The 27,201-nt window shown below is 49.6% G+C and overlaps 2 protein-coding genes across 2 annotated transcripts in view; one reads left to right on the forward strand and one right to left on the reverse strand.

Moving 5' to 3' along the window:
• LOC127036682 (zinc finger protein 436-like) overlaps positions 1–27,201 on the reverse strand; it is a 155,280-nt gene that overhangs the window by 70,604 nt on the left and 57,475 nt on the right. The window lies entirely within an intron of this gene.
• LOC127036703 (zinc finger protein 501-like) lies at positions 2,379–22,810 on the forward strand. Its single transcript, XM_050927833.1, has 5 exons — positions 2,379–2,411; positions 10,081–10,160; positions 12,754–12,880; positions 19,676–19,789; positions 20,150–22,810. Exons 2-5 carry the CDS (start codon positions 10,137–10,139, stop codon positions 21,229–21,231), a joined length of 1,347 nt encoding a protein of 448 aa, XP_050783790.1. The 5' UTR covers positions 2,379–2,411; positions 10,081–10,136; the 3' UTR covers positions 21,232–22,810.

Below are 27,201 nucleotides of genomic sequence, written 5' to 3' on the forward strand. Positions count from 1 at the left end.
TAGTGACTCTGTGCTGACATAACTTGAGTTAACCCACACTTAGAGTGTAGATATGGCCTTAGGTATATTAAATGTTTGGGAGAAGTAACAGGAAAGTATGAGGGTAGACTAAGATTCATTCAGGTGTTCAGGCTCAAGGCATTGGAACTGGCCTTACTGCATCCTACAGCAGGGATGCCCGAGGGTGAGGCAAGTGGGGCAATTTGCCCCAGGCCCCGCAGGGGTCCCCATGAGAGTTTTTTGGGGCCCTTGGAGTGGGGTATTTCACTCGCTTCGGGAGCCCCAGAAAACTCTCACAGGGCCCAGGCCCCTGGAGCTTCTTCTGCTCCGGGTCTTCAGTGGCAATTCGACGGTGGGGAGTCCTTCCACTGCAGGACCTGCCACCAAAGTGCCACGAAGACTCGTGGGGGTGGCGGTGTCCTTCAACTCTGGGTCCTGCCGCCGAAGACCCCAGGCCCCCTGAATCCTCTGGGCGGCCCTGCCCTACAGGCTCAGGAACAAAGAGGCACATAAAAAAAAAGATATTTATTTATTAAAATTTCTAAACTCGAGGGTGTATAACTCATGATTTTAGAATTCTTGTAGTTGTAAAAGTATCTTGGGGTTGTAGATGTGTGTTCATTATATTTTGAAAGGCAAAACTATGAATGGGTTGAACAAAGAATTAGATCAGTCCCTCAGGATAAGTACATTGGCTATTAGCCAAGATAATCAGGGATGCAGGCCCACACTCTGCATGTCCCTAAACTGTCCCTTGACTGCCAGATGCTGGGAGTGGACAATGGGATGGTTCACTGAGTCATTGCCTGGTCTGATCATTCCCTTAGAAGCACCTGGCATTGGCTCTGTCACAAGACAGGATACTAGATTAGGTGGACTATTGGTCTGACCCATGATAGTAGTTCTAATTTTCTGCAAAAATTACAATAGATATTTTTCCAGGGAGAAAGACATTACAGGACATAGTATCCTGCCTTTATTGAATATTTGAGAATCAAGCTGTACACAATGGCATGCAGAAAAACACTAAGGGCTAGACTGAGGCAAAATAACCGTAGCAAAAATGCAATTGCCATTGGTGGATTGACTCAAAACAAAGTTTTGACACTAGGCCAGAAATTCGGTGAGCTCTCAAATGAAAAGAAAAAATTAAATTTAAAAATTCAGGGAATTCAGGGAATCCCAGCAGCAGATAAGACAACTTGGGAAACTGCTCAGAGACTCTATGCATTGAGATACAGTGATAAGGGATTCTTTGTTTCTGAGGGGATCTATGTAAAACGTTTCACTGAATTAAATCTCAGGGATTATCTACACTGGCAAGTTAAAGCACTTTAACTTGCTGGCTCAGGGCTGTGAAAAATCAAACCCCCTCCTCCTGAGCACAGCAAGTTTGAGCGCTTTAAAGCGCTAGCGTGGACAGGCTCAGCTCCCAGTGCTCGGAGCTAATCCCCTCCTCGAGGGGGATTACCATGAGCACTGGCACTCACAGCAGCGCTCTGAACTTTGTCGTGTAGACAGAGCCTCAGTAGGTTAGATCAGACAAAGAGGAGCCGGACTGACTAGGCATTGGGATGCCTGTGCCTTTAGGAGCCCTGGGAAGCCCACGCTGAGAGGTGCTGCCTGTGGGAGGGGATATATAAAAGCCCTTTTGCCCCTCATCATTTTTGCAGACACGGGTCTGTCAGTGCCACCGCTCTGTCCCTGCCTGTGCCGGGCTCTGCCCTCTGACAGCACCTCCCTCCTGGGCTTAACTCCGCCCCCCCCGCCCTGATTTCCCCCTTTAGCCCCTCTCCTAATGCCGCCTCCAGCTGCCTGACCCCCCCAGGCCCGTAAATTTTCACCCCCTGCTCCGACGCTGGCCACCCCCCTGCTCCAATTCCCCCCCTTTGCCCCCGTCTAACCCCTGCCAAAAGCAGCCTGCGGAGTCTCACGGCTCATAAGGGCAGCGCCGTCAGCAGGTGCAGCACATCGCCACGGAGAGCAACTTAACACCCTACACCGGCCCCAGCGCCCCCCCGGGTCTCTCACTGTTCGGGGGCTCCGGGCCGGGGCCGGGGCGGGCAGAGCCCGGGGCTGCCCAGGGGGCGGGGCCCAGCTGGAGAAAGCCCCCCCCCGGCCAGGCACGGAGGGGTCAATGTCGGACCCCCTCCCCCCCCGCACAGCCCTGGGGAGCAGCAGCTGCTCGGCCCTTGCCCGGCTCACAGGGGGCGGCAGTAACAGCTTTGTTCTCCCGCCCCCACTGGGGCTGGCACGGAGCATGCGCAATTCCAGCTGCTGAACCCCTCCCTTCCCTGGGCTGGGGAGGGCGGACGCGCCCCGGGGCAGGCTGGGAGATGTAGTTCGGGTGGCGTTTCCCGTCTCTGGGCAGGCGCAGATCGGGGACTGGGCGGAGTGTGACCAGCTGCTGGGTGAGCGCCGCGCTGCTGCTGGTCCATTGTGAGCGGGGAGCCCGGGCGGATCCGGAGGGTCTGTGCCGGGGAGACCTTCATTAACCCCCCCGTGCCCGGCCCGGGCCCTGCTCCCGCTGGAACGCCCCGGGGCTCTGCTCGCCCTGCTGCGGAGCTGCAGCCTCCAGGTACCGGAGCGAGCCCCGGGGCCGGGCGGTGTCTCTGCCCCAGTGTCCGTGGGGGGGATCCGGCATCTCGCAGCGCCGGGATCTGCTCCCGGGGGGCAGCGCCCGAGGGGTTCTCGGAGCTGCTGTCCCCGCAGGAGCCCAGCGCCCTCCGGGCCCGGCCAGGCTCTGCCCTGGAGCCCCACGGAGGGGTCCCGGGGAGAGGGGCCCGGCCCCAGTGGGGTCCCTGCGTGGGGCCGGGCGGGGCTGAGACCGGGCTGGGGGGAGACCTGAGAAGGGAGCGATGGAAAGTGTCTGTGCAGCCCGGAAATGGCCGGGGGAGGAGAAGTGCAGGTGACCCCCAAGGAGCGGAGAGAGAAAGGTGGGGGCTGAGATTTCCTCAGCTTTACCGCTGCCCCCTCCCGTGGGGATCCCCCCATCGTTTCCAGTCCTGCCCCCTCTCTTGCTGTAGAGCAACCAGCAACATCCAAGATGACTCCCCCCCCCTTCCCTCAAATCCCTGAGAAGTTCCCTGTTCCCCTCCCCCAATTGTGCCCCATTTTCTCTGCTCTTCGCCAATGGCCAATTCAAATCTCAGGTTTGAGGTGTTTCCTCCATTTTTACCTGGAGTGATTTGTCCTTGGTTAGGTGGGAAATGGTTCCCCTGAGTGATTTCTGAACTGGGCAGAGGCAGGGGGAGCCCCGAGACAGGGACACCTCTGGGCTGGGCTGGGGGCGGCCACACTCTGCTGGCAACAGGGCATGGGAAAGTTCAGGAAGGGAGAGGAGGGAGGAGCAAGTGTCCCCCATGGAGTTGGCCCAGCCCCAAGTTTTTCAGTCCAGCTACTTCACCTCCTCCACCCTGCCCAACCCAGCAGCCCCCCTCCCCTGCCTGCTAGTCACATTCCCAGACCCCACTGTCAGCCTCTCCTCACATCCAGTGACCTTCTGACTCTAGCCCCTCTCCTTTCCCCTGTGAAAAGACATCACCTGGGGCTCTGCTGGCCATGTGAATATGTGACAAGAAGAATCCGTCCCATTCTGTTGTTGATTGAATATCGCTGTGTAATCCCCTCAAATTCCCCTCCTTTCTCTTGAACTGTCGAATGGTGACACAAAATCTCCCTAGATGTTGGTGCTTCTCTCTTACGTTAGCAAATATTTAGCTGGTGCCCCATTTTCTCCTCAGTTCTGAAATACTGATATCGAATTCTTGAAAATCTTCCTGCTTTTCTCTCCAGGTGTGTGACTGAGATCAGGGCTCTTATACTGAGCGTGGTGCAGGTCTTGCCTGAGATCAGGTCCCCTAGTGTGCCGGGCACTGCACAAACCCTGACCGAGTTTGGAGCACTGGTTGTGCCAGGAAGTGCACAGACCCCTACAGAGAGCAGGGACCTTATTGTGCCAGGTGCTACAGTGACCCTGACTGAGCTCCGGGCCCCTGTTGTGCCAGGCTCTGCATCAGCACCAAGTGAAATCAGGCTCCCACTTGCCAGGTGCTGCAGAGACAGTAAACAAAATCAGAGACCTTGTTGTTCCTAGAGCTGCAGAGACCCCAGCTGAGATCTGGGCCCTGTTCTGCCAGGTGCTGCAGAGACCCCAACAGAGGTCAGACCCCACTGTTATGACAGGTGCTCTGGAGACGCCAACTGAGATCTGAGCCCGTGTTGTGCTGGGCACTGCAGAGACCCCACACACATCAGGCCTGTCATTGTGCTGGGTAAAACTGAGACCTGGACCGAGATCACTTCCCCCCCTTGTGCTGGGCAGCACACAACTGCGGCCTAGATTGCATCCTCCATTGTTCAGGGTACTAGAGAAACCTCGACTGAGATCTGTGTCCCCGCTGGGCCTGGCACTGCGCTGATCCCGACCCAGATCACACCCCACCACTGTACTGGGCACTGCACAGACCCTGACAGATCCTGCCCCCACATTTTGCCAGATGCTGCAGGGACCCCAAACAAAATCAGGGATCCTGTAATGCTGGGAGTTGCAGAGCTCCTGACTGAGATCAGGCCCCCTGTTGTGCAGGGCTCTGCACAGACACTGACCAAGATCAGGGTCCCCATTGTGACAGGTGCTGAACAGACACCAAAGGTATCCTTACCTTGCCATTAAAAACCCCCAGCTAGCCCATGCCAGGTGACTCAGGCTCACAGGGCTCAGGCAAAGGGGCTGTTTAATTGCAGTGTAGATGTCTGGGCTCAGGCTGGAGCCAGGCTGTAGGACCCTGTGAGGTGGGAGGGTGCCAGACCTTGGGCTGCAGCCCCAGTTGGAACATTGACACTACAATTAAACAGCCCTGCAGCCTGAGCTGTGTGAGCCCAAGTCAGCGGGCACGGGCCAGCCGCCGGTGTCTGACTGCAGTGTAGACATGCCCACAGGGACAGAGAGGCCTTGCCACAAAAAGCTCAAAGGCTAAATAGGCCAATGATGGGAGGCGACTCTCCATTTTAGAGATAGGGAAACTGAAGCTCAGAGAGCTGAAGTAATTTGCTGAAGTTTGCATGGAGATTTTGGGGCAAAACTGAGAACTGAACCCAGGTTGTTTGAATTCTTGTCTCTCCCCTTAACCCCAAGCCCAGTGTGTGTGTGTACAGCATTGTTTTGGTCTGTGTTTGCCTTAGAATCATAGAATCTCAGGGTTGGAAGGGACCTCAGGAGGGCATCTAGTCCAACCCCCTGCTCAAAGCAGGACCAATTCCCAACTAAATCATCCCAGCCAGGGCTTTGTCAAGCGTGACCTTAAAAACCTCTAAGGAAGGAGAGTCCACCACCTCCCTAGGGAACCCATTCCAATGTTGCGCCAGCCTCCTAGTGAAAAAGTTCTTCCTAATATCCACCCTAAACCTCTCCCACTGCAACTTGAGATCATTACTCCTTGTTCTGTCATCGGGTACCACTGAGAAAGTCTAGATCCATCCTCTTTGGAACCCCCTTTCAGGTAGTTAAAAGCAACTATCAAATCCCCCCTCATTCTTCTCTTCTGCAGACTAAACAATCCCAGTTCCCTCAGCCTCTCCTCAGAAGTCATGTGCTCCAGCCCCCTAATCATTTTTTTTTGCCCTCCGCTGGACTCTTCCCAATTTTTCCACATCCTTCTTGTAGTGTGGGGCCCAAAACTGGGCAAAGTACTCCAGATGAGGCCTCAGGAAGCATTGGCTTCCAAGGGAGGTTGTGGAATTTCCTTCATTGGAGGTTTTTAAGACCAAGTTAGAAGTACACCAGTCTGGGAATGTCTAGGGATACTTGGTCCTGCCTTAGCACAGGAGGCTGGAGTAGATGACCTCTCAAGATCCCTTCCAGGCCTACACTGAAATAATTCTCTTTTGTGCTGTGTCCTGTTCTACGCTGAGCTGTTTTGCTTGGTGCCTTTTGGAACTGGGATTGCACCATGCTGTGTTGCGTAGTTTTATGGTGCATTGTTTTGCCTCAGCTTGTTTGGTGCCTGTGCTGTGTTGGTTTGAGCTGAGCTCTTTTCCATGGTGTACTTTTGTCCTAGGGTGTGTTAGTTTGCATTGTTTTGCTTTTTTTTCCCTTTTGTATTGTCATTTTATACTGTGGAGTGTTGGGTTTTTTTCCCCTGAATTGCCTGACGTTATGTTGTGATGGGTTTTATTCTGTATGTTGTGTTTTTATACATTTATATCGCATAGCATCACAGAAATGTAGAGCTGGACAGGACCTCAAGATGTCATCAAGTCCGGCTTTCTCTGCCAAGGCAGGACCAAGTATATGTAGATTATCTCCGACAGAGCTTTGTCCTACTTGTTCTTTAAAACTTCCAGGGAAAGAGACTCCACAGCCCCCCTTGTAAGACTATTCCAGAGCTGAACTACCTTAGCTGTGGTGACACCCACACAGATTTTAGTGGTAAGCAGCCCTGGAGAGAGAGGAGACCCCAGTGAGTGGGCAGCTGGGTGAAGAGACTAAAGTTGGGAGGAGAAACATTGACGTGTCCAAGGTCACCCAGGCTGTCTGTGACAGAGCTAGAAATAGGTTCTAGTGCCACCGTACTGCTGTTTCTGAAGGTCTCAGCCACACTGGTGTGTTAAGCACTGGTGGAAACCCTCAGTGTAGACAGAATTTGCACTAGTGCACTCTGATTAGTACCGGTGCACCATGTCCCAGTTTGAAGGTTTGAGGTGGTGGGGGCAGGGGGAAGTGACCTCACAGAGGCCTGGGGCTAGCTGAACAGTGCAGCTGGTAAGGGAGGGGCAGCAGTGAGTGCTGGAGGTATGAGCCTGGAGCACAGCCCCAGAGGACTGGACACTGACTTCTCCTGACCCAGGGGACACACCCCCAGCGAGGTGGTTTTTCCATGGATGCACAGGCTGTCTTGGCAGGGCAGCTCATTTGCAGTTCCTGCACACCTCTTCCTGCAGCCTAATACAGTGTGCTCTGGGGACCTTTCCAAGCTGCGGGTGACAGGGCTCGGGAGTTAACAGGGTCTGTTCCTGGCTCTGTCATGGACCTGTTTAGTGACCTTGGGGAAGTCACAGCCCCTCTCTCTGTAACACTGTCTTCAGTGACTCGAGAGCATGAGCACCAGCTTCAGGCAGACTGGTAAGAAGCAGGGCACAAACCCCAAACTGATTGTGAGGTCTGTATGGAGATTTCACCAACCAAGAATCCAGTGTAAATGCTTCAGGCACTGTAACAGCATTAACATGGAATCACAGACAGTCCTCTTGGGTGATCCCATATATCTTTCTGAGCGCTCCCCCCCCCCACATGCTATAAAAACTCCACTGCCCATGTGGGCCACAATAACTGGTTTTCTGCATATAAAATCCAGGGCTGGCATTAGGGGTAGCAAGCAGGGCAAGTGCCTGCAGCCCCATGCCACAGGGGCCCCCACAAAGCTACATTGCTTAGGCTTTGGCTTCAGCCCTGGTGGTGGGACTCAGGGCCCTGGACTTCAGCCCCATGCGCTGGGACTTCAGCTTTCTGTCCTGGGCCTCAGCGAGTCTAATGCTGGCCTTGCTTGGCAGCCCCCAGAAAGCTGCTCACGGGCCCCCTGGGGGTCCCAGACCCCTGGTTGAGAACCACTGCCTTACAGCACGAATCACAGCAATGTTCAAGTTACTGCCAGTCCCAAAGGACCAGTCACTTCCTTAGGTCAATTGAATCTTACACCTTCCAACAAAGACAACACTTGTAGCCAGTCCTGTCATAATCTGTATTAAGAATTATTTAAAAGGAAACGAGAGTTGTTTACAATGTTAAAACAAGTAATCCTATAGATGCAGACGAGTTGCAGTCTTAAATTTCAAAGGTAATAGAAGCTTCTATAATAAGCAAGCTCTACATATTCTTTAGGACTAACCCCGGCTAAGCAGCTGGAGGTCTCTTGCTTATGCCTAGAAACTTTGCCCCCCAGAGTCCAGGCAGCATACAGATAATCAGTTCCTTCTGCATGGGGTTTTTTATCCCCTTCCTACCATGTTCTCTGAGCTGGAAACTCAGCTAATGGGAGGTCAATAGCACAAGAACAGTCTTGTGTCTTCTTTAACGTCCCATAATAGTCTATCTGGTGTTGATGGACCTTTCCTGCCAGGCAGGGTGTAATGCATTCTGTTGCCAATCAGCACTTCACCTAGTTAAAGTCTCCCTCCTGTCTGATGATTTACAAAGCCACAGAGGCTCACAATGAAATTAGTCAGATGTTAATCCAGGCAGCAACTCAGAAGCTTTCAATAAAGTCCAAACACTAAACACATTCTTATGCTCACAGTCTGTATGAGGCATGTCTACTCATTTGGACTCACTGGGGAACCACAGAAAGAAACAAGATGTGCTGAGGCAAGAAGGCCCAGTCTCAGAGCCCCTGGGGTCACTCTTCCCAAAAGCTTAAAACTAGGCCCAGCCGATGAAAGGGGCACTCCCAGGAGAGACTGTATAAAGGCTGGAGCATCAAACAACTTAGTTAACCTGAAACAGCTGCCTTGGGGAAAGTGATAGGGAGAATCCCCCAAAGTGACTCCTTGGATTCTGTTTGTTTCTGGCCTTTGGTTCAAAGAATCACAGAAGTGGAAGGGACCTCGAGAGGGAGCTAGTCCAGTCCCCTGCACTCAAGGCAGGAGGAAGTATTATCTAGACCAGGAGTGGCCAACCTGAGCCTGAGAAGGAGCCAGAATTTACCAATGTCCATTGCCAAAGAATCACAGTAATACGTCAGCAGCCCCCCATCAGTTCCCACCCCCTGCTCCCAGTGTCTCCCACCCGTGGGAAGCCACACTAATCAGTACCCTCCCTCCTTCCTCGCACCTCCCGATCAGCTGTTAATGCTATGCAAGACACTGGGGGGGGGGGAAATGGAGCGAGGGCACTGCAGGCTCAGGAAAGGGGGTGGGAAGGGGTGGAGTGGGGGCAGGGCCTATAGCTGAGTAGTGAGCACACTCAGCACATTGGAAAGTTGGTGCCTGTAGCTCCAGCCCCGGAGCTGGTGCCTATACAAGGAGCCACATATTAAATTTTAAAGAGCCACATGTTGCCCCCCCTGATCTAGACCATCCCTGAGAGGTGTTTGTCCAACCTGCTCCTAAAAATCCCCAGTAATGGAGATTCCACAACCTCCCTAGGCAATTTATTCCAGTGCTTAACCACCCTGACAGGGAGCTTTTCCTAATGTCCAACCTAAACCTTCCTTGCTGCAATTTAATCCCATTGCTTCTTGTCCTGTCCTCAGAAGTTAAGAAGAACAATGTTTCTCCTTCCTCGTTGAAATGAACTTTTATGTACTTGAAAGCTGATCATATCTTCTCCAGACTAAACAAACACAATTTTTTCAGTCTTCCCTCATAGGTCATGTTTTCTAGACCTTTAATCATTTTTGTTGCTCTTCTCTGGACTTCCTCCAATTTTTCCACATCTTTTCTGAGATGTGGGGCCCAGAACTGGACACATTACTCCAGCTGATACTTAATCATTGTGGAGTAGAGCGAAAGAATTACTTCTCCTGTCTTGCTTACAATACTCCTGCTAATACATCTCAGAATTATACTTGCTTTTTTTGCAACAATGTAGCACTGTTGACTCATATTTAGCTTGTGATCCACTGTGACTCCCAGATCCGTTTCTGCAGTGCTTCTTGCTAGGCAATCATTTCCTGTCTTGTATGTGTGCAACTGATTGTTCCTTCCTAAGTGGAGTACTTTGGATTTGTCCTTATTGAATTTCATCCTAGATACTTCAGGACATTTCTCCAGTTTGTCCAGATGATTTTCAATTTTAATTCTATCCTCCAAAGTACTTGCAACCCCTCCCAGCATGGTATCGTCCACAAACTTTAACAGTGTAACAGAGAGACTCTGTTACTGGGAGGGTTTCACCATGTCTCAGAGGGTTACACCCTGGTGGGAGGGGGCTAGTCCTGTACTGGAATAAGGTCACTCTGTGCTTCACAGTGTGTTAGAACCTAGAATGTCCATTAGCAGGGAAAATTGCTGGTGGGGATCAACATGTGGAAAGGACAGAAACCCTGTCTGAATTCTCTCACATTGTCCTTCTCACTCTGGCAGGCTACAGGTTGTCCACGTTTTGCTGCAGATCATCCCCTCCTCCCAGCTGGAAGGAAATGGCTGCAGTGGAGCTGACTAAGGTAAGGGATTCTCAGGGAGCTGGTGGTGGATTCTGCTTGGAAGGAGAGGAGAAGTAAATGTATAGGAGGGTGGGATCTGCTAGAGGTAGTGAGAGGCAGGAACTATCTAGGGTGTGGAATGGGAGGGGAAAGGATGTGACAAGTCTGCTGAGACTTCTGTACTCTAGGATGTGATGGGTTGTCATCCCGGGGTGCAGTCTGGGGGGCTTCTGGGAACCGCTGTGCCCTCTAACCCTCAAGCTGGGCTGGCCCTTCTCACACTGCTTTGCTGGAGATTTAGCCAGCCTCTCCATGCCCTGTTATCACGCAGCACAACAGCAGGTGGTGCCATAAATCCAGCTGAGCTCCCTGAGTGCTTTACCTAAACCATTTGAGAATGGATAGACAACAAGAGCTAATTTCCCAGCGATAAGTGAAAGCAAACAGATCAGCGCAGATTACTTAGCAAATAACCAAAAACTCTGACTAAGCCTAACACACTATCAGGCTAGAATTTGAGTTAGTAATTTCTCACCCTGACTGATGGTACAAGCAGTCCAGCAAGTTTCCATACACAAGCTAGAAATCCCTTTACCCTGGGACCAGCACTTCTCCCACTTCAGTCTTTGTTCCTCAGGTGTTTCCAGGAGTTCTTTTGTGTGGGGAGTGAGGCCAGGAGATGATGTCTCACCCCACCTTATGTAGCTTTTCCATATGGCAGGACCCCTTTGTTCCAAACTCAGTTCCCAGTCCAGTTTGTGGAAAAACACAGGTACCAAAATGGAGTTCAGTGTCATGTGGTCTGGTCACATGCCCTAGCATGGCCTGCTGAGTCATAGTAGCCATGACTCCTAGGCTGGCTGAAACATTCACAGGACGGCTACGCCCTTCCATAGTCCATTGTCTTTTTTGATGAGCCATCAACACTGTCTGGCTTCTTTGTTGTACCTGAAAGGCTCATTGTGGGTGTTATCCAGAGTAAGAACATTTGAAAGACAGATACATAGTCAATATCTATAACTTCAGATACAAACATGATACATGCACACAAAGGACAATCATATTCCGCAAATCATAACTTTTCCAATTACACTGAACATGACGCATCTTGCACAAATGCATCATAATTATGTCCTAATCATTTTATAATCATACCACTATGCTGAATGTGAGGAATAGTGTCAGGGCCTAATTTCAAGGCACAGGAGTTAGGAATGGAACTTCCCCTCTTTGTGGAACAGGAAATAACCCTCCAGCCAGGGCTGGGAAAAATTCCCAGACTTCCAGTGCTGAAACCTGAACCTACTGACACTTCATTTGTTATTACCACCCCCAATCTTTGTGGCAACTGCAAACTTTTATCAGTGATGATTTTATATTTTCTTCTAGGTCATTGATAAGAATGTTAAATAGCACAGGGCCAAGATCCAATCCTTGATTGAACCAGCAAGAAATATATCCACTGGACCATGGTTCCCTATTTACAATGACAGTTTTTCATCTATTTAAAGTATGCTGTGTTTATTTTGTATCATTCTAGTTTTTTAGTCAAAATATTGTGCTGAACCAAGTCTCATGTGCCTTACAGAAGTCTAAGTATATTACATCAATATTATTAGCTGCAACCAAACTTTTGATCTCATCCAATAAAGCTATCCAGTTAGTTTGGTAGGATCTATTTTCTATAAACCTTTGTTCATGGGTACTAATTATATATTAATAAAATCCAGTATTGGCTGCTCCATTGTCTTGTCCCGTATCGATGTCAGACTGACACTCTTGTAATTAGCTGGGTCATCTCTTTTACACTTTTTAAATATTGGCACAGCATTAGCTTTATTCCAGTCTTCTGAAATTTCCCTAGTGTTCCAAGTTCTAATTAAAATCAACATTAACAGTCCACCACGCTCCTCCACCAGGCCTTTTAAAGCTCTTGGATACAAGTTATCTGGACCTGCTGATTTAAACATGTCTAACTTTAATAGCTGCTGTTTAAGGTCCTTGTGAGCTACTGTTGGAATGGAAGGAGTGTCATTGTCAACATCTTATGATACGAGTACAACATCTGTTTTTCTCCAAATCCAGGAGAGAAATATTTATTGAACACTTTAACCTCTTCTGCATTATTTTTGATAATTCCGCCATTTCCATCTAGTAATTTACAACTACCATTTTTCGAATTAATTTTGTACTTAATATACTTTTAAAACTTCCTTCTTATTGTCATTGATTGGTCATTTCTACAATTCTGACCTTCTCGCTTATATTCTTTACTATTGACTTCCCCTTTCTTCCATATATTTTATTTGGAGAGTGTTGGGATTCCTACCAGGGAGCCACCATCAGGGTCCAAAGACAGCCCCATCTCCTATATCTAGCCGTGGCTAGTAGGTATGTGATAAGTGTGAAGATCCTGCCTCCATCTGTCAGCTGGGAGACAAAAAGATTTTCTCCTTCTACCCTCTGACGCCTCCTGGCTGCTCTAAGCAAGGTGGGGTGGGACTCTGTTAACATGTGCATCCCAGAGCTTCCATTTACCGGTGCTGCTGTTCTGTGAATAGTGGGGCTGTGAGTGGGGCAGCAGGTCCTGAGTGTTGGACTCTTGCTCTTTCAGGAGTTGGTGACCTTCGAGGAGGTGGCTGTGCATTTCACCCAGGGGGAATGGGCACTGCTGGACCCCACTCAGAGAGCCCTCTACAGGGATGTCATGCAGGAGAACTATGAGAATGTGACCTCGCTGGGTAAGGAGTCCTGTCCCCTGGGTTATTAGAAGCTGTGGGCAGGGGCAGCTTTAGGAAGTGCGGGGCCCAATTCGAACAGTTTCGATGGGGCCCCAGCAGGGATGACTAAAACTAAAAAACACTTAAACTCCTTTCATTTCTTCCATGTATTATTTACTTTCCATGACTCTATAAATAACAACAAAATTATCTATTACATACATTACATCATATATTAATTAGCTGATTTGCACTTTTGTTGCAGGGGGCAACAGTTGGGGTTCGTTTGCCCGGTGTGCGTATCCCCAATGACCACACCGGAGTGGAGAAGCAAGTCTCTTTATTTGAAATCAAATAAGGTGCAGGGAGATACAAATCTCAAATCATGCACAGCTTACTATCCTTTCTCCCTATCTTATATACCCTACTTGTTTACAGAGATGTTCACAGGTGCTACAATCGATCATTTACAATTCATTAACTACCAGATCCTTTAATTAACTACATCCTCTTCCCACAATACAGATCCCTTTGATTAATTATATCTTATACCATAAACAAAGGTACAAAAGAAAAATAATGAATGATCACATGTACTCATGCTAGCTTCAAAGGAACATATTGTTTAGCCTGTGGGGCAATCTGAGGGCAATCGTAGGCCTGAGAATGTAAACTTTTGACCCCATGCCATATTGCCAGTTACTTGGAGCCTTGCCCCCCCCCCCCCCCGAACACTTTCATATTAGGAAAATAATTTGTTTTGATAGTGGTACAACTGATTTTCTTGACTAATGTTTATTTTATTAAAATGTATAATATATTTCTTTATTAATATAAAATTGCCCCCGCCTCCCCCCCCAGCCCTGCCCGACCCTGTGGAAGCAAACCCTCCTTCCCCAGCTCCGCCCCATCGAAACAAGGTTGGGGGGGAGGGGAAGAAATGGCAAACATGGGGTGACCAGATCACAGCAGTAAAATAGGACTTGCCCCCTCCCCACCTGGCCCCACCATCACACCCCTCTTCACCCTCTAGCCCCCCGCTGGCTTGCTGCATCCCTCCTAGTCAGTCCCCCACCCACCACTCACCACCTTTCACCTTCTCCCTCCCCTGCCAGAGACCCCCATGCCCGCCCCTAGAACACTTGCTGTCTCACTGCTCCCCTCTTTGTCCACCCACTCGCCCCCGACTTGCCACTTGCCCCCTCACCCTCCACCCGTATAAAGCTTCATTCAAAGACCCAGGGATTACTATATTACTGCACACAGCAGTCAATCAATGCAGTTGTAGATAAATCTCTGCAATATGCATTTTTGTATAACTTTTATATGGCTTTGTATTGAACCTTGGTAACATTATAGCAGGCCCCAAAGGTAGGCTACGTCTCGACTACCCACCGTATCGGCGGGTTAAAATCGATTGCTCGGGGATCGCTATATCGCGTCTCATCTAGACGCGATATATCGATCCCCGAGCACGCTTATATCGATTCCGTAACTCCACCAACCCCAACGGAGTTGCAGAATCGACAGGGGGAGCCACGGACATCGATCCCGCGCGGTGAGGACAGGTGAGTAATCCGATCTTAGATATTCGACTTCAGCTATGTTATTCACGTAGCTGAAGTTGTGTATCTAAGATCGATTTCCCCCCGTAGTGTAGACCAGCCCATAGTGTAATTAAGGTAAAAGAAAAATGTCTTTTTGCTAGGAGCAAAGAATGCATCTGAAGAAGTGGGTATTCACCCATGGAAGCTCATGCTCCAAAACGTCTGTTAGTCTATAAGGTGCCACAGGATTCTTTGCTGCTTTTACAGATCCAGACTAACACGGCTACCCCTCTGATACTTTTTGCTAGGAGTAGAATAAGGTCTTTCCCCCACTTTGTAATCAATTGCTCTGTTGAATGAATGAGGTGTGAGTTAGGAAGGTTTGGAAAGCAGCACCCCCAGACAGCTGCAATCCTTGGAGAGGGGCTGGGAGCAAGACCAAGGAGAGTTTTGCCCAGGCTGAGTGGGACGGAGTTTGGGTGCCGGGTGCAGGCTCCGGGCTGGGGCCTGGGCTGAGGTGCAAGAAGAGTGGAGGAGTGCAGGCTCTGGGAGGGAGTGAAGAGGGGTGGATGCAGGCTCTGGGATAGAGTTTGGGGGCCGGAGAGGGGATGGTGGGTGCTGGGGGGGAGGGGAGGAGACTGCTATCACATGTGGCTTCCTTCCTTCCTGGCTGCGCCTCATTATAGCCTCAGTAAGGAATGGGGCTGCCCCTTGGCCAGTGTTTGCAGGAGTGGTGGCTGAGGGGAAACCCAGTCAAACTCTGGTTTTACTCTTTCGTTGATGGGTCACTTTAACCCCTTACAAACCCTTTCCCACCTCTCTCACCCCCCTTTTCTACTGGGCTTGTTTGATCTTTTTGGTGGAGCCAGGTGAAAACCACAAACCCCAGTGAGAGCAACAGGCTGGAAGACTAGACTGAACCCACCACCCAGCCTAGTCCAACCCAGAGCCCAGGACTGAGGGCAATGTCCCCTCACCCCCAGGCTACCTGCTTCCACTCCTGGCCTCTCCCAGCGCCACCAGCGATTCTGTATGGCTGTATCAGGCGGGATTTCAACTGGACCCCTCCCGCCCCCTCTAAATTCACCCGTTTTGCACCCACTCTGCACCGAGAGGACCTTCCTTCCCTGCTCTAGAGCTGCTGGATGGCTAGAAAGTTGAGCTGGGCATTTGATTGATCTGGAATATTATCATGCCCACCCTCAAAAAAACCTTAATAGCCACACAGCTTGGGAGGGCTATTCCGCCCCAAAGCCAGTCTATTTTATTGTTGCAGGGCAAATGAAGGAGCCGTAGTTTAATGAAAATGTTCAGCCTCTACAGCGGTCTTGCAGCAGGGAAAACAGAGTTGATGGGAAAGGAACTGGTTTGGATAGGAGCCCTCATCCCCCTCCTTTGCAGAATAATTTGAAGGGGGGAATCGGATCACTCCGTGCCTCAGTTTCCCCGCCCGCAGGATGTAGGGGGGAGATAAAAGTCTCAGCCTGCTGTGTTGCAGACCTTTCGCATTCTCCCCTCTTGATGTATTTGATTTCCTCCTCCAAACCTACCTCTCTCTCTCACCTGGAATTCACAGCACTAAGTACCGGCTGGGGGCTTTTTTCCTGGGTTACATTACACGATCCCGACTTCAGTTTTGAAACAGACACAGTCAGGCACAAACTCACCCTCAAACGGCAACACCACCAAAAACCACAAAACCAACCCAATATTACAAACCTGCGGGGAATCACAGGGTCAAACACTCACCGCTGGGAGCCCCAGCAGCTGCTCAGGTGAGCGAGGTCCACTGCAGAGATTCCTGTCTCCCACCGGGCCAGAAGCCCCCTTGGCGTCTCCTCCAGGTAAGTGTTGGGGGGAGGGGAAGGAAGGCTGCAAAGCACATGTGCCTTGTCCCCCACCTCCCCGCTTCCCGCTCCTGACCTGCAACAGCCCCAGCTGCCTCTGCCTCAGCCCTCTTCTGGACAGCGTCTCTCATTGCCTAGCAGCAACAGCTGCTGCTTCTGGGAGAGACGCTGCCCAATCGGTGCGGGGCCCAATTCGGGGGAATCAGGCAAATTGGCCTAAAGCCGGCCCTGGCTGTGGGGTCTCTAAAGGACCTGAGTAGTAGTAACTTTGTACCTTCATTCATCATACAAGTTTTAACAAGTTTCCTTGCCCCCTCCTTTTTGCCTTATCTCCCACCCACTAGTATAATTTTTGGACATTTGCCTTTTTGGTGTCATCAGTCATTTTAAAATTGCATTTAATGTATCCTTATTGGCTACATTAGTAACTACATTAATAACTGTAGCTTTCATGCCTTTTCCTCATTTTAAGAGGAAAATATGCTGCCGTAGAATTCTAAATTGAGTAAATAGGTGTGTGACTGATGCATCGCTTGTGTGACAGTCAAATGAGCTCCTCTTTTGATAGAAGAGCACATAATGTTGCCATTTAGGACCCCACAGGTGAAGGGAGAACAGAGCCGTGCAAGGGGAGGAGAAGCGGGGGAGGAGATAATTCCGGGGTGCCAGGACATGGGGAGGGTGTGTGCAGGGTTAGAGCTAAGAAGCAGCAGGGAGGGATGAGGTGGTGAAAGACGAGGAGGGAACACAAGAAGGTCCCAAGATGCCGGGAGGTGGTGATAGCTGAGAGGCTTGGTTGGGGGGCAGCAAAAAACCTAGAGCTGGCCCTGCCCTGGCAGGTGTGGGGCCCGCCTTGTGCCCAGCAGGAGAGACACACTAGGGCCCCGTGCCTGGTAGGGACAGAGTTCTCCGGGGCTGCGGGCCCCAGTGTTCTCTGTCCTCGCGGCTTCTCCCCAGCTTCTCTCTGTATTCATATATTATGTAATATTAAATATGATGTTTTTCATATTATTTAATGTACAAATCCAAAATAAGCCTTGGAAAAATTGTTGGCGCCCGCCACACACTTCTGAGAACATGAATGTGCTACTGGCCACAAAGTTTGGGGACCACTGTCATAGATCATAAAATCAGGTTGGGGTCAACAGGAGTGAGAGTTTGGAGAGAGTCTTGCCCCCCCCCACCTCCCCATGTGCAGCAGCCACAAGCTGTCTTCCCTTCAGGCTCCTTGGATCTTTGAGCCTGTCCCTCCTGAGGTTGCGTGGCCCAGTTCTTGTTTCTTACGTTCTCCTTTTCTGGAAGAATTAGAGCCTGTTGCTCCTGAATTTTAGTGTTTAATTCCCCAGCCTTCTCCACACACTGGGGGAGTATAATTCTCCCTCCCATTACACCTGAGTCACTAGATTTCCTAATTCCCCAAATGTGCTTTTGCGATGTCACAGTTCTGGAGTAGCTGAGCAGACCATGGAGGCAGGTCAAATGCTTAAGGAATGCTCTGTCAGGTATTAGACCTCTAGCCAGCCCTCTCTATGGGTAGGGACCCACATGCCTCTCCTTTTTGACCAGGGTGTGAGGATTGCAGCTTGTCCTCCACTGTGTTCACTGGACTAATGTCCAGTTGCTGTGCTTTGCTTTCTCTCCAAGGGCTGTGAGCAGTGTGTGTGTCTGTGTGTGTGTGTGAAATAGAGGTGGGAATTTTGGTGATACCTGTATGATGCCTATACACACCTCAGTTTCCCTTTGTGATTATAAAGAGCAGGAGACATGAGGTGTTCTTTCACGTAGCTGTCATGGGTGATATGAATGGGTCATTAAGGACAGGCTGGGACCAACATACATCAATGGAATACCCGAGAGAGACAAGGGAATAATTCTCACCTGTCCATGGGAGGATCTCCGCTTGGCTGAGTGAAGCATACATGGACTCATTGTGTTTTTGGGAGCAGGAAGAAATGGGTTCGCGGACGCAGGGAGCTCTATCAAAGACAAATGGACAGGCACAGTGAAAGGAAACCAAACTTTTTTGCAGTAGCATGGCTCAAGAACATTGGCCAATATGGACTATATTGTCTTTTTTGCTTCTCTGTCCTAATCTAAAGACTTCCTAATGCCGTGTTTCAGTTAACTACTAAACCCTGCTATATTTTAACAGTCTGCCCAGTGTCACAGCAAAAACTTGCTGAGGTGCATTGAAGCATAAAGGAGGAACAGTCTCTGAACAGGAGTGTCGTTCAGCTGGGCCTGCTGGCAGAGCTCACAGGTTGAAATAGGAGTGTTGAAGCCAGAGGCTCAGTCTCAGGTGTTGAAGCTGCATGGCCTGTCCTTGTGGAAGAGTGGAAGCCCTTGGGGATCTAGCGCACTCAAGGGGCACCTCCCAAGGACTGTTTAAAAGCCAGGGCATTGCACAGATGCTATGAATCCATGATAGTGTGCCAGCGATTAAGCCTTATGGGGAGAAGGGTCTAAATGTGTATTTGCAATCATCCCCTCATCAGTCCTCGTGGGAATCCCTGATCAAAGTGAATACAAAGTGTATTAAAACCTTCCTCTAAGGCTTACCTCTTGGTTATCAGGTCATGTCAATTTTGTTACAGGGCTTTCTCTTCACTCTCCCACTTCCCTGGTTCTTGTCACGCAGACCATAAGCAGCAAAAGACCAGAAGTCCAAAGGGGAGATAGTGCGACGTTTATTGAGGTTATTTCCAAGCAAGTATATTCCAAAGCCCTTCACACCAGTCGGGCTTATCTCTATACACCCAGAGAGTCTGTTCCCCAGTGTTTCATTCTCAGCTCTGAGGCTGCAGAGCGTTTACCCTGCATCCTCTTCACAGCTCTGATGCTGCAGAGCCTTGCCTGTGTCACTGTTCCTGTTCCCCGCATTAATAAACCTGATTCCAATTTCCCTTCCCCCTACTGTTTGACCCCAATTTATATAGCCATATTATCAGCTACACCTTAACCAGTCATCTTACTGAAATTTAACTAACCAAACCTAACATATAGTAACATAATTCTCTAGCCAATAATATCCCACTACCCTAATTAACTTACACCTAGCAAAATTAATTATACAGCAGGCAGAAACAATTAGAGAACCAGGCAGATAAACAGTAGAAAAGTGGTGGCCATAAACCATTGATAAGTGTCTGTTCTTAGATTGTAAATTGTTCAGGGCATGGGCCATCTACTATTCTGTCTTTGTACTTCTCCTAGCACAATGGGTACCCACTGTTAGTTGGTCCTTAGGCACTAAGGTAATTAATATGATTCATAATAATAACTCTCCTTCACTTTGAGCAAAGGAAGCTGGCCTTGGGATGTTACTGCTTAAAAATGAGCTGGTCTTAAAATCATGGAATATTCTTTGTGACAAGTATCCCACAAATTTCACTGACCTGCCTTGTTTTCTTTGCCCTGAGTAGGATTACCAGTTTCCAAACCTGATGTGATCTCCCATCTGGAACGAGGGGATGAGCCTTGGGTCCCAGACCTCTACGACTCAGAGAAAAAAGTGCTCCCGAGAGCTGCCTGCACAGGTGAGGAATTGGTTAAACCAAGTCAAAAACTGTCCGTGAATACAGGAAACATTTGTGATGCCCTACAAAGACCTTGTGAGCTCTTCACGTTCAGGATTGTTTCCTGCAGATGCGGAATCATTATGGCAGATGTCACTTATAGCTTCCTACCTATCCTGACTGACAAATGGCAGCAGATTCCTCCCCGATCTCACTTTCTCCTGGTGAGATGTGTACCAAAACTGATCTCTTCCTCTCTCCTCTGGGGAAGGGTTTGAGGAAAATGAGCTCCTGATAGGTTTGATCTCTCCCACACATATTTTGGTTTGTTCATCCCATTGTCCATTCCCGTCTCTGAGATTTCCTTTCTTTCCGGTGCAGGGAGTGACCTATGTCTGGATTCAGTCTGTCTCCCATCAGGTGTTAGGATGGTGAGTGAGAATGAGGAGACTCCCCAGCAGGAAGCTGCTGAGCAAGTAGAACCACATGGGATGTTATCAGGAAGACCCAAAGGGAATGTTTCCGGGAGTTGTGCACTCCCAGAAAAAGCAAAAGCCTGTGGGACTCAGCAGAGGCCAGAGGAAAACTTCAGTAGTCACTCAGACCTTATCACACACGAGTGTGGGAAAAGCTTCAATGGGAGCTCAGAACTTTTCAAACATCAGGGAATCTACAGAGGAGAGAGACCCTACATGTGCTCTGAGTGTGGGAAATGCTTCCATCGGAGTTCACACCTTGTCTCACATCAGACAATCCACACGGGTGAGAAACCTTATGGATGCTCAGAGTGTGGGAAACGCTTCAATAGGAGCTCATACCTTATCACACATAGGAGAATTCATACAGGTGAGAAACCTTATGGATGCTCTGAATGTGGGAAATGCTTCAGTTGGAGCTATGCCCTTATCGCACATCGGAGAATCCACACAGGAGAGACACCCTACACATGCTCTGAGTGTGGGAAAAGCTTTAATCGGCACTCACAGCTTATCACACATTGTAGAATCCACACAGGAGAGAAACCCTACCCGTGCTCTGAGTGCGGGAAATGCTTCAGTCGGACATCAGCCCTTATCACACATCGTAGAATCCACACAGGAGAGATGCCCTACACATGCTCTGAATGTGGGAAAAGCTTCAATCAGAGTTCAAACCTTATCTCACATCGTAGAACCCACACAGGAGAGACGCCGTACACATGCTCCGAGTGCGGGAAATGCTTCAAACAGAGCTCTAGCTTGAGCAGACATCAGAGAATCCACATAGGAGAGAGACCCTACATGTGCTCTGAGTGCGGGAAAGCCTTCATTGAGCGCTCAGACCTTGTCAGACATTGTAAAATCCACAATGGAGAGAGATCCTACACATGCTCTGCATGTGGGAAAAGCTTCAGTCAGAGGTCATTCCCTATTAGACACCAGAAAATCCAAATGGGAGAGAACTGTAAGAAATGCCTTGATTAGAGCAGCCCAAAGATTGATTTTTTTTAAAAAAAAAATCACATTTGGTAATTCCAATATAGTGATCTTTGCACCATCTTCACCGTGGTTTCTCAGCTCTCCCAGATGAGTTTCCTGGTTCTGCCTTTTGTAGCTCACTCTTCTCTGGGATCAGTCCTGTGATCTTTTCTATCAACTCCTTCCTTTTTGAGTCGCAGGAGTGTGTGTCTCTCCAGCCAGGAATGTTAATCAGCTCCAGGTGGGAGAGAGGTTTGATCCCAACAAGCTACACTGATGCAAAAACTATCTGTGCCTTACATCCAGCAGGGCTGTAGATGGTGTTGGCTGCTCAAGTTAGTGATCTTGGTGTAAAAAGACAATTAGAGTTGTAGAGCAGATGCAGCCCAGGTGCAGTAATTGGCATTAGCTTTCCCCTTGACCTGACCTAAACTCCATCACCTTTCCTAGTCTAAACAAACCCTGAGCATCACGGTTATACTCTTCCCCCATTTCAAACCAATTGTTAGTCATGAAGTTTCCCCTTCAGGAAGGAATTGTTTCATTCCTAGTTGCTTTGATGTTGCTTCAGGTTGTGCTGAAGAGCAGATATTTTTATTACCATTTTCTTCACTTAAAATATATTGAACTATAACAAAGCTATGGTGATCTGTGGCCCATGTAAACTATTTTTAGAACGTTGCTCCCTAAGTGGCATTAATCACACTTCTAAAAGATGCCATGAGTAAATTGGGAACAACTGTCTTTTACCATTTGGATCCAAAGTCAGGTGAAGCACAGAGAGAAACAGCTGATTCCTTCAGAGCCATTCCATGCCTATGGGTCCCAATCTGGCTGCCTTGTTGGACAAGGAGCACTTCCATGCTGGGTAAATTACGGTAGCCAATGAGGGAATGTATCAGATTCCAAGTTCAGACTGCAGGATACATGAATGCTCAGTCCTGACTTTGTGGTTTGGTCTCTTAGTTTCCCTGTTGAGTCTTGTGCATTTGTATAATTTCTCTGCCTCCTGCTACTTTGAAAGATTAGAAAGTGTGAAAATAGAGCACAGGTGGTTTTTCTCATGATACAATCTTCCCATGTAGTGTGAGACCCCTTCCACCTATACTTCTGGGAGAAAACCAGGGAGAAATGAACTCACAGAAATGGAAGGCTCTTAGAATGTAGAATGTGACTTCACACAAAGCTCACTGGGTGGAAATGGGAATTAAGAGAAAACTGCCCTATCGTTTTATATTTTGTAATCTTTGAATAAATTGTTACCAGCGACAACTAAATTAAACATGAAGTTAACTAGTGTAATGTAAGAGGCTGATTCTGTGATAACTTTCACTGTTACAATATGATTCAGGTTTTCTTCTAGTTCTCTCTCTGCCCCCTCCTACTCTATCGGAAATGGTGGCTAATTCTGAAATTAAAACCTCACTCCAAAGGAATTAGAGTGGATGAATATGTGAGAGAAATAGCATGCATGAGAATAGAGACCCAGTATAGACTGTAATTATTTTATTACTATTTCAAATGGAATTTATTTTGATAAATTTTAAAATAAATCGTCTGTGGAGAATAAAATTACTTGAGACAAGATGTGCAACCTTTTACCCAGTTAGAGGGTAACAGCCACAGAGTTCCCCAAGTCTCTTGTTTGCAAAGCAAAGATGTCACACCAGGCAGGAGACATCAAAATCTACAATGGTGATGGATGTGTGATGGGAGCTTTTCTGGGTTGGTTTTTTCATTTTTTTATTTTATTTAATTTTTGTTTTGTTTCTGCAACCAGTTATTTTGATAGGTGCTGAGTCTCCTTTTCCTTTTGAACATGGCTGTTTAACCGTCAGGCCTGGCTCTGGAAACATCCTCCTTGTGTTTCTTTCATGTTTAATATGTTTGGGGTTCACACAGCCACACTACATGCACTTCACAGAAACCTGCTGGGTTAAGGAGGCCTTTTCCAAACAGCCATTGGCCCAAAGTCTGCCTCAATTCAGCTGGATTGGGACAAGCCTGTATCAAAAGAGTGGTTCGCACCTGATTTGCCCTGAGGCCTTTGGAGAGGTGTGGTAGATAAGATAAGTAGGAATTGACAACATTAAAGTTGCACGGTGAGGGTCTTTCACCCTTACCTTTAAGTCAACAAGCCTGTTCTGTTCATTTCCTCTTATGCATCTGGCACTGGTAACTCTCAGGCAGCACACTGGGCTAGATGGACCATTGGTCTGACCCCAGTATGACCAGGTTTGCATCTTATGTAAGCCATCTATGGCCTTGACTACACTGGCAAGTTTCTGCACAGTAAAGCAGCTTTCTGTGGTGTAACGTGTGAGGTGTGCACACTGCCAAGCCACTTAGTGCACAGAAACTTCGCAGTTGCATCACTGTAAAAAAATCCACCCCACTGAGAGGCGTACAGCTTTCTGCGCCAGGGCTACAGCACCACAGTGCCAGTGTAGACCCCTGGTTGATTACAGTGCTGTGATTGGCCTCTGGGAGGTGTCCCACAATCCCTGTTCTCACCTCTCTGGTCTTTGGTTTGAACTCTACTGCACTGCCCTCAAGTGAGCAATCGTAAACCCCACCCCTTAAATTCCTTGGGAACTTTGAAAATCCCACTTCTACAGAGACTGATTATGGTTACAGACCCATTCTGAAATTACAGCAGGATATTTTAAAGCTTTATCTTATAGTAAAGTAACACAATTCATACCTGTCGGCACAGAGGAGAAAGCACTCCGTCATTTCACATTTATTGCTACTGATCTCACTGACACACTTCCTTTTCTTGGGGCTGCTCCAGGTGTTTTCCCTCTATTCCCTTCCAGCTGTTGTTACGGGACTGCAGCAGCTCCCCAGACGGCCAGCATTGCCCTTTCACTTACATCCTCCACTTCTTTGGACAGAGCTGTGTCTGCCCCCAGTTTAATTCATCGATGAGACCTCAGGTGCCAGCAGATAGTTACAAAGGCTAAATTCCCATCTTCAGTGGGAGGTTATCCTGGGCTGTCGAGGCTGCAGGATTTAGCCCATGATTGGTCAAGGTGCTACAGCAGCTGCACTCTTACATTGTGAGTCCTGCAGCTTAATAGCAAACTGCTCTGCCATAGTCTGCAGTGCCACCTGACTTTCTTAAAATCTAGCAGAAGAGAGACCCTGGAGTAGAGAAGGAAAATGGCCTCAGCAGTCACAGCCAGCAGGAGCAGGAAAGGTTGGGTTTCTTTTTAAACCTCTCTCCCTGCTCAAGCCTTTAATCATTCCTGTGGCTGTTCTCTGGACCCTCTGCAATTTATCAGAGAAAACAAACCAACCAACCAAACCAGGCTGATCTGACCGATGTAACAATCTGTTGCCTTCCGAGGTTGAATACAAATCAGATCATTCTATTCACCCAAGAGTTCCACTTTAAGGGCTTTTTGTTTTCTAGTTCCAATCAAAGCCTGTGCAACAGCATCATTATTAACTCACCACTTGGTCACTTCACATTCACACATTCAAAAAGTGGGAAGGTCTAAGTCTTTCCTCCCACACCAATGAAAAAATCAGTGACAGAAAATGCCGTAAAGTGCCTCTGCTTCCTTGCACAACAGCCTGGGGAAATACACAAGGGAACGTGCTTTCCTCTCTCCTTCTGACACTGGGTAACATTTCTGTGTGTCCTTGAGATCCTGCCACAGGGACAAGGCTTCAGGATGCAAATGCCGTGTTAAGGCTTCATTGATTTGTACATTCCTTTACTCCTTCATTTGTGATAAGCAGGGACAGCTCTAGGCACCAGCAAACCAAGCATGTGCTTGGAGTGGCATATTTTCGAGGGTGGCATTCTGGCCATCTTTTTTTTTGTTTGTTTTGCTTCCAGCGGCAAAAGCCTAGAGCCGACCCTGGCAGAAGCAGTGTGTCATGCATTGGAGATGCCCTGGGGCTGCTGCAGTTTGCACTGCGGGGGAGCAGCACCTGCACCTTGTGGCTGGGCCAGGCAGGCCCGAGTGGGAGATACTCAGGCTGGGGGCCGCCCCACTGGGCACATGGAGCTGCCTGCAGGTGCCGCAGGACGGCCGCCCCCCAGCGCCATAGCCGGGGCTGGGCGAAGCACCCTGAGCCGCCCAGGAACTGTGGCAGGGTAGCCAGAAGCAGCAGCAGCAGCGGGGCCATGGAGGATGAGGCGCTGCCATGTAGGGCTCACGTTCCGCTCTCCAGGGCTACGCTACCTCTGGGGCTACCCTGCCCCGACTCCTCAGTCCCCTGTCCTGGCTGGTCCTGGAGGCAGGAGCCCTGGCTGGAGGGACCCTGGGCTGAGGCGTGGCCCAGGAGCCCCACTGCTTACCCTGACCCTGCCAGTGCCGGCTGGAGGTGAGGGGGGCAGGCAGAGTCAGCACTGGTGAGGGAGAGCCCAGGGCTGGGGCAGTATGGGGTATGGATGGGGTGGGGTGGAGAGCCCAGCGCTGGGGCAGCAGGGGGTGTGGATGGGGGAGGGGAAGAGAGCCCAGGGCTGGGGCAGCATGGGGTATGGGTGGGGTGAAGTGGAGAGCCCAGGGCTGGGGTGGCAGCAGGTGTGGGGGGGGAGAGAGAGCCCAGTGCTGGGGCGGCAGGGTATGCGGGTTGGGAAGAGAGAGCTCTGGGCTGGGGCAGCAAGGGGTGGGGTGGGGTGGCGGGGTGAGAGCCCAGAGCTGGGGTGAGGGGCAGCCAAAATTTTTTTTGCTTGGTGTGGCAAAAAACCTAGAGCCGGCCCTGCTGATAAGGGTGCGTGAGCTCGAAATAATCCAGTTCTCACTTTCACACGGTAGGAAATTTCCAGGCTCACAATAAAAAAAAAACCTAACTTTCTAATCTAAGCAACTTGAATCGAGTCATTGCGAGGTGATAAATACAGAGCCCCAGGATGACTTTCTGTCATCACATGTTTTTAGAGTAGATCACATTTACGGGGTGGGTCTCCTGCTAGGAAGTGTCTGTCCAGTGGCAGCACCCAGTGCACATTCCCCACTTACAAACTCCTCTTCAGTATATCGGCCACTGAACCTAGCGAGGGGGGAGGGTCCCAATGTTCGGGCTCCAGCCTGAGCAAGCCCCTGGACCCCGAGCCTGGCAAGCCTGAGTCAGCCGGCCTGGGCCAGCTGCGGGTTTTAATTGTACTGCAGACAGACACTTGGTGTTAAAATCCCAGCTTGCTCCTCAGGGAATCAAGCCCTCGTACCCCATGTGGCAGACAGAGAGAGTCACCACTATACTCGTGAGGTCGGAACTGACAACTGCCCCTTCACAAGGACCCAGGGGAACGGCTTGGGCAGCTCCTTGGCCAGCTGTGGCTGGCAGGAGACCAGTGAGACAGGAGTTGATCTGGGTTCTGTTCAGGGGAGATTAACTGGGAGAAGTGGGGAGTTTGTCTCTGATTTACAGGGAGCTTTGCCAGAGTGGAGCCTGTAGGTCACATGCTGGGGGGCTGTGACGGGCACACGGGCTCAGTGCTCTGGAACAGCTCTGAGTTAAACCCAGGCAGGAGCCTCGTCAGTGTGACATCCAGGGGATGCTCTCAGTAGGGAAACCTCTTTGGCTTCAGCACCTCCTAGGACTGACCTTGGATGTTTCAGCATCCCTGTTCCACACCAGGAGCCTCCTGCTGCAGTGAGTCCACTTGAATCAGACACCTCGGAAAGCCTTACACCCGCCCCCGAGGGGAATCATGCAGCCCCAACTTCTGCAGTCACCATCATGGGCAATGGGTGGAGCCCCACTATGGGGAGGCTAGCGCCCAGCTCCACCCCTTCTGCCCCCCCCCACGGCCAGAGCCCTGAGACCCCTTACCCCCTCCTGTAGTCCGAGGCCCCACCCCACATTGTGGCAGCCCCAAGACCACCTGCTCCCTCTCTGCCCAAGCCCCCCTCCGTGGCTGGAGATCTGAGATCCCCTGTGCCCAATGGCCAGAGCCCTGAGACCCAGCCTCCCCTTACGACCCAAGCTCTCAGACATCCCCCACACAGCCTGAGA

Source organism: Gopherus flavomarginatus, chromosome 18 (genome assembly GCF_025201925.1).
Source record: "Gopherus flavomarginatus isolate rGopFla2 chromosome 18, rGopFla2.mat.asm, whole genome shotgun sequence".
NCBI classification, from domain to species: Eukaryota; Metazoa; Chordata; order Testudines; family Testudinidae; genus Gopherus; species Gopherus flavomarginatus.